The 17,350-nt window shown below is 41.9% G+C and overlaps 1 protein-coding gene across 3 annotated transcripts in view; it reads left to right on the top strand.

Moving 5' to 3' along the window:
- Window positions 1–2,160: 2,160 nt before the first annotated feature.
- Window positions 2,161–17,350, top strand: part of CA8 (carbonic anhydrase 8) — a 102,380-nt gene continuing 87,190 nt past the window's right edge. For 2 of the 3 annotated variants that reach the window (XM_033202537.1, XM_033202538.1), the window contains exons 1-2: window positions 2,169–2,525; window positions 3,700–3,891. In XM_033202537.1, the coding sequence (XP_033058428.1) occupies window positions 2,426–2,525; window positions 3,700–3,891 (292 nt within the window). In that variant the 5' untranslated portion in view covers window positions 2,169–2,425. Of the gene's footprint in view, window positions 2,526–3,699; window positions 3,892–17,350 lie in introns of all 3 variants that reach the window. The other variant, XM_033202536.1, reaches the window with a different exon arrangement.

Raw genomic sequence — 17,350 nt, 5'->3', positions numbered from 1 at the left:
GATGCTCAGAGGATTGGCTCATATGTGGCTGGACAGGGAACCCTAGGCTTGCATACAGGAGTTACATTCTACAAATAATCCTGAACAATTCAGAAAGAGCAAATATAGGCCAGTGTATGTTTGTCTAGTAGTCAATTGCATATTTGAATAGTAATACATTGCTATTTATATGCAAAATTGTCTTTTTACTGTAAAGTAAACACTAACAATTCAATCGTTCAGCCTATGTTTTGTAAATATGGCACACTATTGATTCACAGAAAATTCCGTTTTTACCGTGGTGATTGTACCATCCTCTGGTTTGATAAACATCTCTATGATTCACCTGAAACTTTAAACACAGTTGGTGGTCACACAATGGCTACAATGTCACACTTAGGCACATTTGGGGGACAGAGGAGAAAGGCCATTGCTGATGAGCTCAGAGTGGCAGTGCTTTTATTATCCAAGTCCTTCATAGCCTTTGTATGGTCTTCCTTAGCTGTGGCATTTGATTAACATGTGAACATACTTTTAAAAAGAAACTTAAATAGAAGATTATAAAAAAGTTTTCAAGAAAGGAAAAATAAATGTTCCTTTTAGGAGACCTGCAGTGAAAAGTAGTTAATATTTTCGATAGTGCTTATTATTTTTAATAGCTCTGGCTTTGGGGTAGGTTTCTGCGTCTGCCAGACCCAGGCTTGCAAAGATGCAAACGAGTGTCCACTAAAGAACACCCAGAATGCAGTGAGTCAAGAATGAATTTAGTTTCTCACACTGGTTCAGTCCTTTGCACAGTTAAGGAAAAGAGAAATTATATGAATGCTTAAAATCCACGGGTTATCCTCCAAGCTAATGTTGGCCAGTAGCTTTCCATCTATTTGGTTAAACCTTCCAGAAAGTGGCAGAATTGAGTGAGTTGAGGGTTCCCCCAACTTCTTTCCATCTCAGTGTACTTTCTGGAGCAGTCTGTAATAGCTTTTTTTTTTAAACGCTATGAGGTGTTTTTTTAAAAAGTGGAGGTGCTTAGCAGGCAGTAAAGGATATGAGCACAGAACCTAAACATTCCCAAACAAATCATTTCCATCCTTATTTGAGGAATTATGCATTCATAAGGTTGGTGTGATTTAGGAACAGGCCATTCAAACTGCAAATAGACATCTTCATGAATGACCAGAGCATATAAAAAACAAATTGTACTTAAGGTCCTAACCCGATTTTACTGTGCACATATATCTTCTAAAAATGTGGAGTTAACTTACTTAGGGGTTACTGACCAGGGCTTCCAAAAGGCGCAGGAACAGAGGGCTGAAGTCACTAGACTGGGAAGCACGTTTAAGAGTAACAATGCCACCTCTTTGGATCAGAAGAGTTCCTGTTTGTTATGCAATGTGTGCACTTCATTATTTACACAATTTCACTAGGTGACTGGGAGCTGTGCACACAGCCAGGTGAGCCTGCAGCAGCGCCCCAGACTCTGACACCGAACACCCTCTGTCTACTGCCTTCTGCTAGCCCTGCCTTTGAAATAATACCCTTTTCTGAAGAAAAAAAAAAAAAAAAAAGGAAATCCCTAAATCATATTTTACTTCTCCAGATTACAACCATTTTTTTTTCCTTAAACGTTTTTAGGAATTAATAGAACTTTCTTGGAAAAATTTCCATACTCGTTTCCACTATGCTGAACGGACGATTTAAAAAGTAAATACTCCGAAAATACTAAGATTCCGCTGGAGAGCCTCTTTTTATCGTGTTATGGGGTCTCCCAGCCCTCTCCTTTCTCCTACCCATGGCAGCCCATCTCCCTCCTCCAGGACCCCTTCTTTTTGGTATCCTGGAGTACGGATGAAACTAAATAGGTGAGCAGCCTCTGGGCCAGGCCAGGCACACAGGTGTCCCGAGGGCTGACCTTGGGAGACTTGCGGGCTTCTGGAAGGAAGGCGTGGGAGGCCGGGCAGGAGTCGCCGCTGCGAGGAAGCGCCAGGGGCGACCCCGGGGGAAGGGCGAACGGGGATCCGTCGACGTTTCCGTGACTAGGGACTGGTCGCCCAAGGCCCATTCTAACTGTCGGCTCCCGGGCCCCCGCGGCCACAGAGAGAAGGGGGCGGATCCCCGCGTGCCAGACACGCCCCGGCCGGGTATAAAATTCGCCAGGCACTCGCTCCCCAGGCCACTGCGGCTCCCTCACTCCCCAGGCCACCGCGGCTCCCTCGCTCCGCTGGGGCCTCCGGACGCGCTCCCAGCGCGGGTCTCTGGAACACTCGGGCCGAACGCAAGACCGCTTGCACTCACACTGCAGTTCACACCCGTAGGCGCGCTCGCACCCACATTGCGGCTCACGCGCGCTCACACTCCCCCACGCGCGCTCCACTCCCGCTCCAGCCCCGAGCCCCGCGAAGGCGCAGGCACCGCCGCCGAGAGCGCCGAGGGGCCCCGCGGCCTTCCCATGGCGGACCTGAGCTTCATCGAAGATACGGTCGCCTTTCCCGAGAAGGAAGAGGATGAGGAGGAAGAGGAGGAGGGTGTGGAGTGGGGCTACGAGGAAGGTAAGCGGCCACGAGTCGGGGTGTCCAGAGTCCCGCGGCGGCGTCAGTGTCTCGCCGAGCGCGGGACTCGAGTCCTGCTGCTGCCGCGCGCTCCGAGCACTTCCACGTCCCCTCTTTCCCACGGGGGTCTCTGCCACTTTCCCACTCCCCTGGCGCGTTTCGGGCTTGAGGTGTTCCAGGGAGGCGTGCTCGCCGCCTGCCTTCTCCCGCCGCCTGCCTTCTCCCGCCGCCTTAGCTGTGGCCCGGGAGCCTTCCGCAGGGCCGGCGTTCGCACCTGCTGCGGTCCGGAGGGCGGGCTAGCTTCCAAGCCCTGGCTGTACCTTTTATGTCTTCTGAGTAGTCAAGAAGAGCAGCGGTACATTTTACTTAACACCTGAGGAAGACAGTGTTAGTGTTAAGAATTCTTTTTTGACTTGAAGACTTTGGGGAGAAAATGTTTCTGCCTCTGGTCTTTTCGTGAAGCCTGCTAGTAACGCTCGTCTTTCTAAAATACGTCGTGAATTTCAGACTGAGTAATTGGGTTTGTCGAGAAGCGGTTGACTCTGAAAAACTAGAGTTTCCTAGATTTATTAAAGACCTAGGGCTCCTATTAGAGCCAACCAGTAGTGCTGATGTTTACTGCATATGTTGAAACCAATATAGAATACATAATTTTAATTATAAAAAATTTGGAAAGAGTATGGGAATATATATGTACATAGATATATACGTATGCACACTTTAAAATACTACACTTGCATTTCTGATAAGGGGCGTCTATTTACTAGCATGAGAGTTAGGGTTTTTGACTGTCACAAAGTATGTTTAAAGTTACAGCTATTTCCCAAGTACTGAATGTAATTGAACTAATGAGCAGAAGAAATTGTTCTGGTATTCTTTTTTTCTAATCACTTAAAGATGACCCACATTTCCTAGAGTCATAAATTATTATGTCTTTGTTGACAAATACAAATAGAATATTTTGTTAGTCCGGGATTTTGTATATGGTATTTGATAATATCAGATCATTCAAATAATGAATGCAAAAACAGAATTACCATATTTCATCTGTATAGTGATGGTGTCATTACTCTCTTCATAATATCAAGGATTCTAAGTGTTTAGTTTTTACATGTTAAATTTTACTGTAACTTATTTTTTAACCTGTTTTTAATCTATTTCATTTTGTTCTTAGGTGTTGAGTGGGGTCTGGTGTTTCCTGATGCTAATGGGGAATACCAGTCACCTATTAACCTAAACTCAAGAGAGGCTAGGTATGACCCCTCACTGCTGGATGTCCGCCTCTCCCCAAATTATGTGGTCTGCCGAGACTGTGAAGTCACCAATGATGGACATACCATTCAGGTTATCCTGAAGTCAAAATCAGGTATTTTAGAAAATGTGTTTGTGTGGTCTTTTAAACTAGAAGTCAGCATGGAGTTATCGAACTGTGATTTAACTTGCACAATTTAAAAAGTACAACTGACATATCTCTATTTTCAGGATACCTTTATATTATAATATAAAGCATTTTTGGGAATTACCTTCTGAAACAATTTTGAAAGGATAAAAGGGTGAAATTATGAAGATTATTAGTCGGTTGTTCTGCGTCTTACGATGTTACTGGAACAACGTTGGTTTGATCACCTTATACCTTGTGAAATATGAGGACAGGTACATGCGGGTGCACTGATCTACATTTTGTCCAACATTGTTGGTTAGCTTAAATCACTTAGATAATCATAATTCTGTTTTGCTACTTTATGAAACCAAAGATTAGGATTTATTGACGTAATGTGGCTTCGGGGTAGACTTCTCAGGTTAATTTTCTCTACTGTATTAATTTGCCGAAAATAATTTTAACTAGTAACAGTAAAAAAAACCCTTTAAACTCAGTCAGAGATTTAAATGGTAAACAAACCTCTTGCTTTTATTTATTTATTTATTTAAGTTACATCCCATGAAACCTCCCCCACCCCTTGCAAACCTATTTGAGATGGATCTGAAATGTTCTGTGGAAAAGGTGTTAGGTAATTACCAAGGAAATCAGTTTTTGGCTTTATTGTAGGAAAGAGGAAATCAGATTTTTAAAAAATGTAGCATTAATAGCATGCATTTCATAGTGAGTAATAACTATCTTTTTCTTTTGGGAAAAATTAAAGTATGTTGAAATATTAGGATGTGCTTGATAAATAGAGACTGTGCTCAAACATTAATTCCAAGTCAATAAAGTTGATACCTCAAACCATAAAATCTTTAGGTTTGTTATTAATCAAGGCAGCTGTTGATTTCCAACTATGGATTTATTTTATTCATTGTAAATATTTCTAAGCTTTAATTTAGAATCCATGAGATAGTCATAGATTCATGTCGTCTTCCTTGCTGTTGTGAGTTTAGTCAGCATGTGAGCATTGCCCAAAAGAGTTTCTGGGCTTCATATGTACTTAGAGTCAGTTTAAGATGTAAATTTCAACTTTAATTACAATTTTTTTGGGGGTGTGCTTTTAGCTTTGATGGGACATTATGTATTTTTTTGAAAGGATATTGTAAAATTATTGAATGCTGGCTGTTCTGGCATATAGAAAGCAATTTAAAGAAGTACATGTGTGTGGATATGTTGAGATGCTTTGAACTTCTGGAAATGAATGTTTATGTATCTACAAAACAAAAATACATTTCATGTCAGGTGCCATGATGAATATTGGTTGCATATAAATGGATAAGACAGTTCTTGAGGATTTGTAGCCTAGTGAAAACCCAGTTCTTTAAAGTGCTAGTGTACACATGATGTGGCAAGTGTTACAAAGGGTTGTGGGAGCAGAGAGGAATGACTAAGCACATGTACTCCACTGCATCTGTGTGTGACTAGTCTTGCTCTGAGATCAAATTCACTTCATCAAGTTGAATTTACCATTTTCTTCTGCTACCTTCTCAAACACTCACAATTTTCTTTAATCTTCTGCCTCACTCTAAAACAGAGACTGTGGACCAATATCTGGGCCCTCTCACCATGAAGTGTGTTTCTTCCTCACTTAGCATTTTGTGCTTTTCTCTTCCTCCTTTCACCCCTGCCTGCTGAAGAAGAACTGTCTGCATTTCTGTCTAGGCCTGATTTGGACACTCATGATCCAGAGCCCTTTTTTCCTGCCTCCCTGGAGACCTTCCTCTTTCAGATTCCTCTTCTCCTCTCTGTCATGGTAATAATTTCCTCCTTATTGTTCCTTCCCTTCTAATATTTCTGCAAACTCAAGAAAAGTAACCAAAATACCATGTCTTGAGTAGTTGCTTTTTCCCCTAGGATATTTAAGCTCCTCAGAGGAATCGTTTGTAAGCTCTAAATACCCTGTCATTCACTTATTTAAATAATATTTTATCTTTATTGAAATAGAATATAAAAAAAATAGTTAAATAGGCCGGGTGTGATGGCTGACACCTGTAATCCTAGCACTTTGGGAGGCCGAGGTGGGCAGATCACTGGAGATCAGGAGTTCAACACCACCCTGACCAACATGGTGAAACCCCACCTCTACTAAAAATACAAAAAAGAATAAAAAAATAAAAAATAATTTTAAAAAGCTGCTTGCGGGGCTGAGGCAGGAGAATCGCTTGAACCTGGGAGGCGGAGGTTGCAGTGAGCCGAGATTGCGCCATTGCACTCTAGCCTGGGTGACAAAAGCAAAACTGTGTCTCAAAAAAAAAAAAGTTGAATAATACTCTTTCTGCCTGTGGTTATACCCTACTGTTCCCCACCTACAGTTGCTGTTCCCTAGTGACAACTACTTTGAAACTTTCTAGCTGTTTCTTTTGTGGTTACCTCCAAGAATGTAAGAATGTAATAATGCTGTTATGCTTTGATACGTAAGCTATGTGTGAACTCTCTACTGTGGAAGATGAGGCCAATTTTCCTTCTTTCTTTCTTTTTTTTTTTTTTTTTGAGACAGAGTCTCGCTCTGTCACCCAGGCTGGAGTGCAATGGTGTAATCTTGACTCACTGCAATCTCCGCCTCCTGGGTTCAATTGATTCTCTTGCCTCAGCCTCCTAAGTAGCTTGAATTACAGGCGCCTGCCACCACACCCAGCTAATTTTTTTTTTGTATTTTTAGTAGAGACGGGGTTTCACCATGTTGGTCAGGGTGGTCTCGAACTCCTGACCTCAGGTGATCCGCCCACCTCGGCCTCCCAAAGTGCTGGGATTACAGGTGTGAGCCACAGCGCTTGGACGAGGCCAGTTTTCTTATTGTCCTCTTTCTTATGATTTCACTTTCATTATCACAGTGTACTTAATTTTAAAAATCTGTTTAGATTTAAGGGGTACAAGTGCAGTTTTGTTTCTTGGATATATTGCATAGTGGTGGAGTCTGGGCTTTTAGTGTAACTGTCACCCAAATAGTGTACAGTAATTTCTCATGCCTCATTCCCCTGGAGTCTACTTAAATTCATTTTCATTTAAATTAATACTCAGTGTTTTTATTATTACAACTGCAACTATTGTTTCCAGCTGAGATTATATTTTGTCTCACTTATTAAACAATGTTTTGTATTTTCCTGGAGTTAATGCATTTTTGTTAATTGAATTTTTTATCTGTCAGTAATTAATTTCCAAACTCTCAGACATATGACAGATCTTCTCTTAGGACATTTACCTGCATCAGGTTGTCTTCCCTCCCTTGATCCTCCTCGTCCTTTCTTTTTCCCTGTGGAGGTTGCTTTTCCTTTCTGCTCTCCAGGCCTCTCTTACAGCCTCTTCCTGCAGCTCCGTGGACCTCACACCTGGGAGGTCCCCTCATTTGTCTCCTGTGTTAGATCGGATGTTTCCTGGATGCCGTGGAAGTCCCCTCATTTGTCTCCTGTATTAGATTGAATGTTCCTGGAATGCTGTGCCATCCTCTTTTTTGAGTTGCTCCCTCATCTCAGGGAATTTCTTGGTTTATTCGCTTCTACAGTTCATGTTCCAGGAACTTCCTGTGAAAAGGAGCAAGTGAGGGCTACATGCTTGGATGCCTAGGTGTCTATAAGTGTCTTTATTATACTTCACACTTGATTGGAGTTAGGCTGGAGTAGCAGTCTGGGTTAGAAGTATTCTTGATGTCGTTTTATGTTTGACATCATGGTTACAATGCTTCCAGCTTCCAGCGTTGAGGTTGAAAGATCTAGCGCCATTCTGCTTCTCAACCCCCTCTGTGTATCTTTTCTCTTTTTTCCTTTCTGGAACCTTTTACAGTGTTTTCTTTACTGCTGTTGTTTTGAAGTGTTACAACCATATGCCTTGGTGGGATTGTTTCTGCACTATATGCTGGGCACTTGGTAGGATTTTTCAGTCAAGATAATTGTGTCTTTTATTTACCAGAAATTTTCTTGTATTTCTCATATTATTTCATTGGTAAATTTTGTATTTTCGTTTTTTCCTCTTCTTTCGGTAACTCCCACTTTCTTCTTCCTGTTCTCTTCTACTTTCTAGTAGATTTCTGCAATTTTTAATCGTTTAGTCTTTTGATTGACTCTTACTTTTTGCTTTCTTGTTTTTAATTTCAAAACATGGAACTTATGCTGCAATTAAAAACCTTTTTTTAAAAAAATACAACATCCAGTATTTATTTCATGAATTTATGATCTTTCTTCATTCTTTTCTATATTGCTTCTTTTCTATCCCTGCCTGTCTCTGTTTACTCTGGGTTTCTTTTTCTATTTATATTGGTATCCCTCTTTTATTTCGGAGGTTCTCCTCAAATGCCAGTGATCTTTGGCTCTTTGTTCATATTTAAGAATGAGTCTAGGAAGCAGATCAGAAGCTCTGTGCACCTGGGCAGGGGTTTAGGGCTGTTGGGCTTCACAGTACCATGATCAAGAAAGGACCTGGCCATGTTGTTGGAAGAGTCTTTGTAGCTTATATCAGTTTAACTGGAATATGCTTGTTTCCTGTTTGTGTTTTTGTTTTGGGGTTGGGAATGGCTTAAGTTGGCCACCAGCTTTCTGGTTGTTGGCACAGACAGGAGACTATCACCATTTAGCAAGTCCACATTTCCTTCATCTTCTGCCAGGGATCTCATCATCATATCATGCCTGACCATGCATGATGAGGTTTAACTGCTCCTTTTAAAAACTTTAAATCGGTTTTTCTGTTTTCAGTTTCCTACTCTGCACTGCCACATTCAGAAGTATCTCTACTGCTCCCACCTCCTGAGTCCTTTCTGATGTCTTAGTCTGTTTGGCTACTATACTAAAATATTGTGGAGTTATGGGTAATTTATAAATAATAGAAATTTATTTCTCCTGGTTCTGGAGACTCAGAAGTCCATGATCGAGGTGCTGACAGATTCAGTGTCTGGTGAGGGGTCTTCCTCTGCTCTGCACATGGTGCTTCGGTGCTATGTCCTCACATGATGTGAGGCAGAAGGGTCAAACAGGCTCCCTGGAGCCCTTTTATAAGAGCCTCATCCCATTCTTAGAGCAGAGCTCTCATCCCATTTACCCAATCACCTCCTGGACATCTTATACTGTTGCATTGGGTATTCAGTTTCAACATGGATTTTGGAGGGGGATGCAGGCATTCAAACCATAGCATCTGGGTTCTGTGGTAGGAATTGCCTGCCTCTTGTGGCCTTCTTCCTGTACTTACTTAGCTTTTAGCTTTCTCTGTTTTGCTGAATCACTCATTACCTTTCAGTCTGCTTTCCAGCACCACCCCCCACCGCCACCCAATTTTTTGGGCATTCCTCTTTTGCTGTTGTTCTCCAGTCTTGTTGATGTTGCTCTGGCAAGTTGTGCCCTTTCCATTTAGTGAGAATTAAGGAGGGAGGGCGGATAAATATTTGAGTGCAATCTTCCTTGTCTAACTGGAGGTACTCCCTGCAAATACAGCATGCTGTCTTCTTAAATTAAAAAAAAAAAAAAATCCACACAAGAAGCACAGTTCTTTTTAGAAATTAAAGCTGACTTCATAAAACCACTGTGCTAAAACCTCAGCCCTCCCTGAGGCTGTCTTTGACCTGGGTTATTTTGTTTTATTTTTTTATTTTTGCTCTGTTTGTATTAACAAATCATAAAGAATGGCCAAAAAGGTTTAAAACAGTTGTATAATTTAAATGCTTAGACTTATCAAACTAAAACGTTTAACATAATCGTCATGACATTGTTCCTGTATATATAATCCCATCTGGAGTTACTGCCTTAATATAAATTTAAGGCTTTTCAGGGACGTGAGCCCCTGCCCCCATCCCTCTCTGCTGGAACTTCTCAAGCCAAGGTCACTGATGAACTCATCATCATCCCCTAAATCCAATGGGCATTTTTTTTTTTTTTTTTTTTTTTTTTTTTTTGGAGACGGAGTCTCGCTCTGTCGCCCAGGCTGGAGTGCAGTGGCCGATCTCAGCTCACTGCAAGCTCCGCCTCCCGGGTTTACGCCATTCTCCTGCCTCAGCCTCCCGAGTAGCTGGGACTACAGGCGCCCGCCACCTCGCCCGGCTAGGTTTTTTTTAGTAGAGATGGGGTTTCACCGTGTTAGCCAGGATGGTCTCGATCTCCTGACCTCGTGATCCGCCCGTCTCGGCCTCCCAAAGTGCTGGGATTACAGGCTTGAGCCACCGCGCCCGGCCCAATGGGCATTTTTTATTCTTACAGGACTTTAACTTTGCTGCACTGGAAATGGAAATTTTGGAAGTTCTCTCTCCTGTTAGTCTCTGGACCACACAGTTGCCTGACGCTTCTTCCTAATTTTGACTGCCTTTTTTCTGCTGGTGCTTCATGTTCCACTGTGCTTCAGTAACAGGGTTTCTTAAGGTTTCCTCCTGAACCATCTTCTCTTGCATGTACCCCATGAGCAGTGCATCTGCATAGACTGTGTGCTGCTTTGTTCGTCTTCTGTGTTCCATAAGACAGCAAAGGAGCTTAGAAAAGGGGCTGCAGCGACAGGCTCTCGGAGTGGCATGGGCCAGTGCAGCCTCCCATCTCAGACCCCCTGGCAAGTGGGTGGGCAGCTTGAATAGCTCAGGGAAGGAAATCCGTTTCTCACAAGAAAACCCATTTTGCTTTTGAGCAATTCCAAAATTCAGAAAGTTCTATTTTCTCAGCCATTGTTTCTCTTTTAGGTCTCTGGACCTACTTAGAACAAATATAATTATACTTCCACATTGACATCCTTTCAGATACTACAGTGATAACATGCAGTTGCCATTTTTCTTTTCAGACATTCTTAGTTCTTTCAGCTGTTGCTCACATGACAGTCTTTCGTTCCTCAATACTTATTTTATTGAAACTTTACTATGGGAGTTATAGACTCAGTTGTCTTTTAGACCCAGGCATATATAATACTATACATGAGAGCAACCAGGAGAGCAAGAGATTGTAAATAGCTACTGACCCTCTGCTTCATCTGCAGTGTCAGCAGACAAGACAGTAGGGGCTGATGGGGACTGCAGGAACTGGCAAGCTGCAGAGAGCAGGCCTAGTTTGCCAGATGTTTAATCTGTTAGGAGAAGCTGGAGATGTGCACCTGTGAACTCAACGTACATGTTCACTGGTTTCATCTGGCCTGCAGGGTGCGGTTGGTAATCTTTGTTTCATCTTTTGCAAATAGTTACATGCTTTGGATAAGGTAAGTATAAATCAGATCCAAAGCCTGCCCTCAAGGAGGATACAATGGTAGGTCATAGAATATATTATAGCTATACAGGGAGAGATTATTTTTGGTGGAAATTTTTAGGGAAGGATTTGTGGAGGAAAGAGCATTTGAAATAATCCTTGAAGGATGAATAGCATTTGTATATGGGGAGCCTGGGGTGTGTGGGAAGAAGGGACAGCTTGCAAAAAGGACACAGATATAGGAAGTTCTAGAGGTTTGTACAAGGAAAGGTAATCCTTCAGTATGTCTGGAAGAGAAGATTTTGTTCATGATAAAAGTGGTTAACAGGAAGTAGAATAGAGAGGGTATTTTGGAGCAAATTCATGAGGGACCCTGCACAGAGAAGAGTAGAACCTTTCTTTTTTTTTTTTTTTTTTGTAGGATAAAGTCATAATTAGAACATTGCTTTAAGAAAATCAAGCTGGCAGCACTTAATGAGATGGGATCTGGGAGACAGTGTGAGCCAGTTTGAAGGTTAGTACAAAAGACTCAACCAAAACCACAGGTATTGGAGTCAGTGGAAAAAGAGGGGAAGACACAGGAGTGATCTCTGCAATGCAGTCTAGAGAATGTCATGGGTTGGTTATGTGGAGCAAGGGAGTGGAGGAGATCAGTGGAGAGAGATGGCTGGGATGCAGCCCCCAGTTTCGGATCCTGTCACTATTCTTCTACCTCTACTCTGGGCAAATTTCAAGGTAGCAGAGTCCCTCCCTCCTAACACGGAGTCGAAGCAAGCATTGCATTCCAGGGTGATCTGACCAGACTATTGGTTCTGATATCTCCTGGAGTATGGAGAATTTTATTAATGCTGCCACATGTATCATTTAGCTTCTCAGCAGGACAAATGGGTCACTGTCAGGAATCTTAACATTTAGGGTACACAGGCAAATTAAAATTAAACATCTTTGCAGTGGTATAAAGAGGATTGTAAGCATAAAAATTAATTACAGATTTCAGCCCGGTGCGGTGGCTCACACCTGTAATCCCAGCACTTTGGGAGGCTGAGGCGGGCAGATCACGAGGTCAGGAGATAGAGACTATCCTTGCTAACACGGTGAAACCCCGTCGCTATAAAAATACAAAAAATTAGCCAAGCATGGTGTCAGGTGCCTATAGTCCCAGCTACTGGGGAGGCTGAGGCAGGAGAATGGCGTGAACCCGGGAGGTGGAGCCTGGAGTGAGCGGAGATCGTGCCACTGCACTCCAGCCTGGGTGACAGAGTGAGACTCTGTCTCAAAAAAAAAAAAAAAAAATAAATAAATAAAATAAAAACAAATAAATAAAAAATAAAATAGTAATAATAATAATTACAGATTTCTAGCTTGAGTGGTTCGATACTTAAGTAGTGAGAAAATGTGTGAGACTGCCCACACCACTTGTGCAGTAGTGTCACTCCAGCTGACTACAAGCAATGTCTTAAGGGTAATGACATTTTTAATGGACCATCATTATGGGAGAAATTGCTAATCAAGACAGGTCATTTGTGCCCTTCACTGTTACTTATTATAGAAACTTTAATTAGAATATTTTACTTCTGGGTCTCTTATAATTCTCAATACTAATTTTAGGATAGATGGTGATGATTATTAATCCTACTTTTCCCCCACAAACATGACAACTTTTTACAGTGTTTCTTAGCAACCTTGCTGATTTAAAGATGAAATTGTCAAAAATATCTTAAATATTATTTTCACTGAAGAAGAGGCTCCGTATTTTTTGTTTAGTCAGGGCTGACTTTCTTTTTCCTTCTTTCTTTTCTTTTCTCTTTTCTTTTTTTTTTTGACAAGGTCTCATTCTGTTGCCCAGGCTGGAGTACAATTATAGCTCACTGCAGCCTCCAAGTCCCAGGCTCAAGCAATCTGCCCATCTCAGCTTTTCTGGTAGCTGAGACTACAGGCCTGCCACCATGCCCAGATAATTTTTAAATTTTTGGTAGAGGCAGGGGTCTTGCTATGTTACCCAGGCTGGTCATGAACTCCTGGATTCAAGTGATCCTCTCGCATTGGTTTCCCTTAGAACTGGGATTACAGGTGTGAGCTACTGTACCTGGCTGGACTAATTACTGTATTTATTATTGGATAACTTCGGTTCATTTGAATTACCTGGTTAGTTGGTGTCATCTGCATCACTTTGCATGTGCTTCACTTTGCCCGGCCTGCTCTCCGTGCTATTGTTATGATCTTTACCCTTAAGAGCTGAAGATATTTAATAGAGCTATAGGTTAACAGCCAAGGACAGTTTAAAAATATTGAAAAATTTTTGCTTTTAAGGCCTCAAATGCTAAAAAAAGAGCTAAATATTACTATTTTGGGGAAGTTTTAGAGATAAAATTGGAATTTCTTAAAAGTTACTCTGAGGTTATAAAGTCTTTAAACCCATTACGAATGAACCCTTTGGGGCTGGGCATGGTGACTCATGCCTATAATCCCAGCACTTTGGGAGGCCAAGGCAGGTGGCTCACTTGAGGTCAGGAGTTCAAGACCAGTCTGGCCAACATGGTGAAACCCTGTCTCTAACTAAAAATACAAAAATTAGCCAGGCGTGGTGATACACACCTATAATCTCTGCTACTAAGGAGACTGAGGCAGGAGAATCACTTGAACCTGGGAGGCGGAGGTTGCAGTGAGCTGAGATCATACCACTGGACTCCAGCCTGGATGACAGAGCAAGACTCCATCTCAAAAATAAGTAAGTAAGTAAATAAATAAATAAATAAGAATGAATCCTTTGGATCCTTCAGGTGGTGTACCAGGGACCCACTGGTGTGGGGCTTCCTCTGTGCTGGAGGTATGGCTCTGTATGCTTCTCTATCTCCTGGCCTCACCTTCTGTGATTGGGCATGATAGCAGCTTTCTAACTGGGTAGGCTTACCGTTTGTTATTCTGTCATCTGCAGATACTGCATGAATAATACTTCAAATTGCAAAAATGACCATGTTAGTCCCCTGATTAAAAGCCCTCGATGGTTCCGGACAGGAGAAACCCCCGCTCCTAAGCATAGGCTACACGTCTCCTCCTCATGCCTGCCTTGACTGTTGCTAACTTTTGATTTTATTCCCTTGAACACACTTAAACTGCTTCATGTCTAAGATTATTTCTTAGGCTCTTTGCTCTACTCTGCATGCACTTTTCACCTGTTAGCTTATTCAAGACTCAGATGAACTGGTATCTTCTTGGGAACATCTTCCCTGACTTTATGATTCATGCTTGTTACTGGCTTGTCCCTTGCTGGATGCCCTCCTGCTACTCTTTCCTGCTCTTAATATGTTCTATTTAGACTATTCAGTTTACTCTTTCAACCACTGAGACTGCCCAGTCAACACCAAGGCTGGATCTTCCTCGCTTTGTACACTCAGTGGTCAGCACAGGGCCAGGCGTCGAGTTGATCTCAAAACTTAGCATTGAAGTCAAATGAAGAGAAGGAATAAGGCTTGAGTGCTAGCCTTTGAATTATCTGGTAAATTGGTTTTCAGCAAAGGATTGTAGAAGCTTAGATAGATTTAGATAAATGTATATACATCACATCTTTATAGGGTTTTCAAATCTTACAGAAACTTTCTCAGGGAGCTCTTGTTTATGTCTTATAAATGTAATTGCCAAGCATATTAAAGAGCATTAAAGAAAATGGAGGCAATGGCATCAGTTTATTTTATATTCTTTTTATAAGTTCCTTTTCTAAAAATATTCAACATGTCATCAGTAGGAGTTTCATGGTTTTTCATTGTAACTTTATTGAACCAGCTGACATCATAACTAATAAACCTGCCGTGTAGTGACCCAATATCACTCAGCAAAATTTGATTTTGATAAATGTAGGAAAAGGCTACCCCTTCTGAGATGATTTGTTTCTTTATTTAAAAAAATGTAAGCAGTAAAAAGGAAGAATAATGCTGGAAGAGGATGTTACCAGATGGATAAAACAGAGCTGCTATTTATTTTTAGTCCATAAACACAATCATTCTTGGGGGATGAACAGGTAATGCTCTTACCTGGCACCTCATAATACCCTGAATTCAGAGTTTTGTCATTTTTTATGGCATTGTGTGGCTATGTGACTTTAAGGTGGTTTAACTTTGGATTATTCATCTGCAGCAACAGTGAAAAGTACCCAGAGCCTGGTTCCTGGCTGACAGCCACCTCTTTGTCACCTCTCCCTGGAGAACCAGGCTGGGGCAAAACACTTCCCTTCTCAGTGTTCCTTTCATACCATAGAATATAACTACTTTATTGTAATTGTATTGAGTATCATGACATGACAGTTAATAAACCTGCGATGTAGTAACCAGATAGGACTCAGAAAAAATACGATCTTGAAAAATATATGAATTTACACTTCAGCACGATAGAATGTAAGATCTGCAAGGCCAGGGAAGTTTGTCTGTTTTGTCAAAATCAATGTATTGTAAATACTTAATACAGTACCTGGTACAATGTAGTAGATGATCAAAAAAATACCTGTTGGAAGGATGAGTAAACTTCCCTGGATTTTGAAGTTCTCCCTATCAAAACATGGGTCTATGCAGTTTGAATTTCCACAGTGTTTCACTTAAACTGTCTCCAAGTTTAAGTGAAAGGCTTCATTGCTGTTAAGGAAGTTTTGAGCATTGGTCATGCAGGGAATGTGTTTTTGAAGCGTGGATCTCTTTATGGTCCCCTGAAATCACTGTCAAGACTAGCTACAAGCTGTATCATTCATTTCCATATGACAGTACTAGTAGACTGCTGTTTACTAGTAGAACTAGTAAACTGCTCTGTAACAGAACAGTTTTAGAAATACCATGTGTACCCCTGACGACCCTAAGCCGGCGAGCCAAGGGCAGCAACTGCCTAACTGTGGGCTTTTGTTCATGGGAGTGGGGGAAGAATAAGCCCCAGTGTGATTATGCCACTCTAAAACATGGCTTTCGGCTGGGCACAGTGGCTCACGACTGTCATCCCAGCGCTTCGGGAGGCCGAGGCGGGCAGATCACCTGAGGTCAGGAGTTCAAGACCAGCCTGACCAACATGGAGGCACCCCGTCTCTACTAAAAATACAAAATTAGCCGGGTGTAGTTGCACACGCCTGTAATCCCAGCTACTCATGGGGGCGAAGCAAGAGAATCACTTGAACCCAGAAGGTGGAGGTTGCAGTAAGCCGAGAGCAAGCTGTTGCACTCCAACCTGGGCAACGAGAGCAAAAGTGTCTCAAAAAAAAGCAAAATATAACTTGTTTCTCACAGCCAAGAGTTCCTGATACAGCTCTGCCTTAAAGAACTGGCAAATTAGTATGCATTTGTGTGTCAATTTCAAATAAAATATTTAAGGCAAAAAAAAAAAAAAAAAAATAGAAATACCATGTTGCCTTTGTGTGTGTGTGTGTGTGTGTGTGTGTTCTGAGTGTATGTGATAAAGGGGTTTTGGGGAAGGAGTTTTAAAAATCCTCTTTCCCATTTCACATGTGCTTCATTTCATGACGCTCCTCTTTCTTCTTCCTTAGCCATGTGGAGCTGAGCCTTTTCTAGAACAGTTTTATCGCTTTGTTTTAGAAGTGGTGTTATAGAGCTCACCCGCTGAGGCCTTGGGTCCCACTGTTGCTGGGGGTGGCGAGGGGTGTATTTTCTCATTCTCTTTTTCCTTTTTGGTGTGAGAGTTGGGGTACACAGTGGGTAGACTCCTAGTCTCAGTCCTGGTTTTTCTTAAGACCAAATTTGGACAGCCAAGAGAAAGGAATGAGTTGTGAGGTTATTTAGAAAACATTTCATATGTTCTTAAATCCACAGAATGGATGTTTATTGGAGAGGAAGGTGAAGTGAGCTTGCACTGTGGTTCTGAGTATCTACAAACCTTTCTGATCCGTGTATTAAAAGTTTTTAGATTATTCTGGGAAATAGGATGAGGTGCAGTTCTCCAAGGAGCAGCTTCAGTTTATAAATCTAGGCTTAGATAAGTCATTGTTTTTTAGTTCATGCTCACAGATACTGACATTTGGGTTTCCCTATCCCTGCCTCACCCCTGGAATGTGGGTCAGAAGATTCGAGTTCCAGGTCCTGTCCTGGAGCCTGCTAGGTGGCTGACTGTGGCAGGTTACACTTAGCCCCTCTCATCCCACTTTTCTGCCCTGTCTGTGGGGTTGATGATAACACTATCCCCTTGGATTTGTTGTGTGACGTAAGTCAGACCAGTTTTGAGGACAAACACTAAAATCTAAAATCATGCATGACAGTGTGATCCTAAAGGCCATGAATCTCACT

The sequence above is a fragment of the Trachypithecus francoisi genome, unplaced genomic scaffold (assembly GCF_009764315.1).
Source record: "Trachypithecus francoisi isolate TF-2019V2 unplaced genomic scaffold, Tfra_2.0 Lachesis_group7, whole genome shotgun sequence".
Lineage (NCBI taxonomy): Eukaryota > Metazoa > Chordata > Mammalia > Primates > Cercopithecidae > Trachypithecus > Trachypithecus francoisi.
Note: the sequence above shows the minus strand (reverse complement) of the source record. Positions and strands in the feature narration are given on the sequence as shown.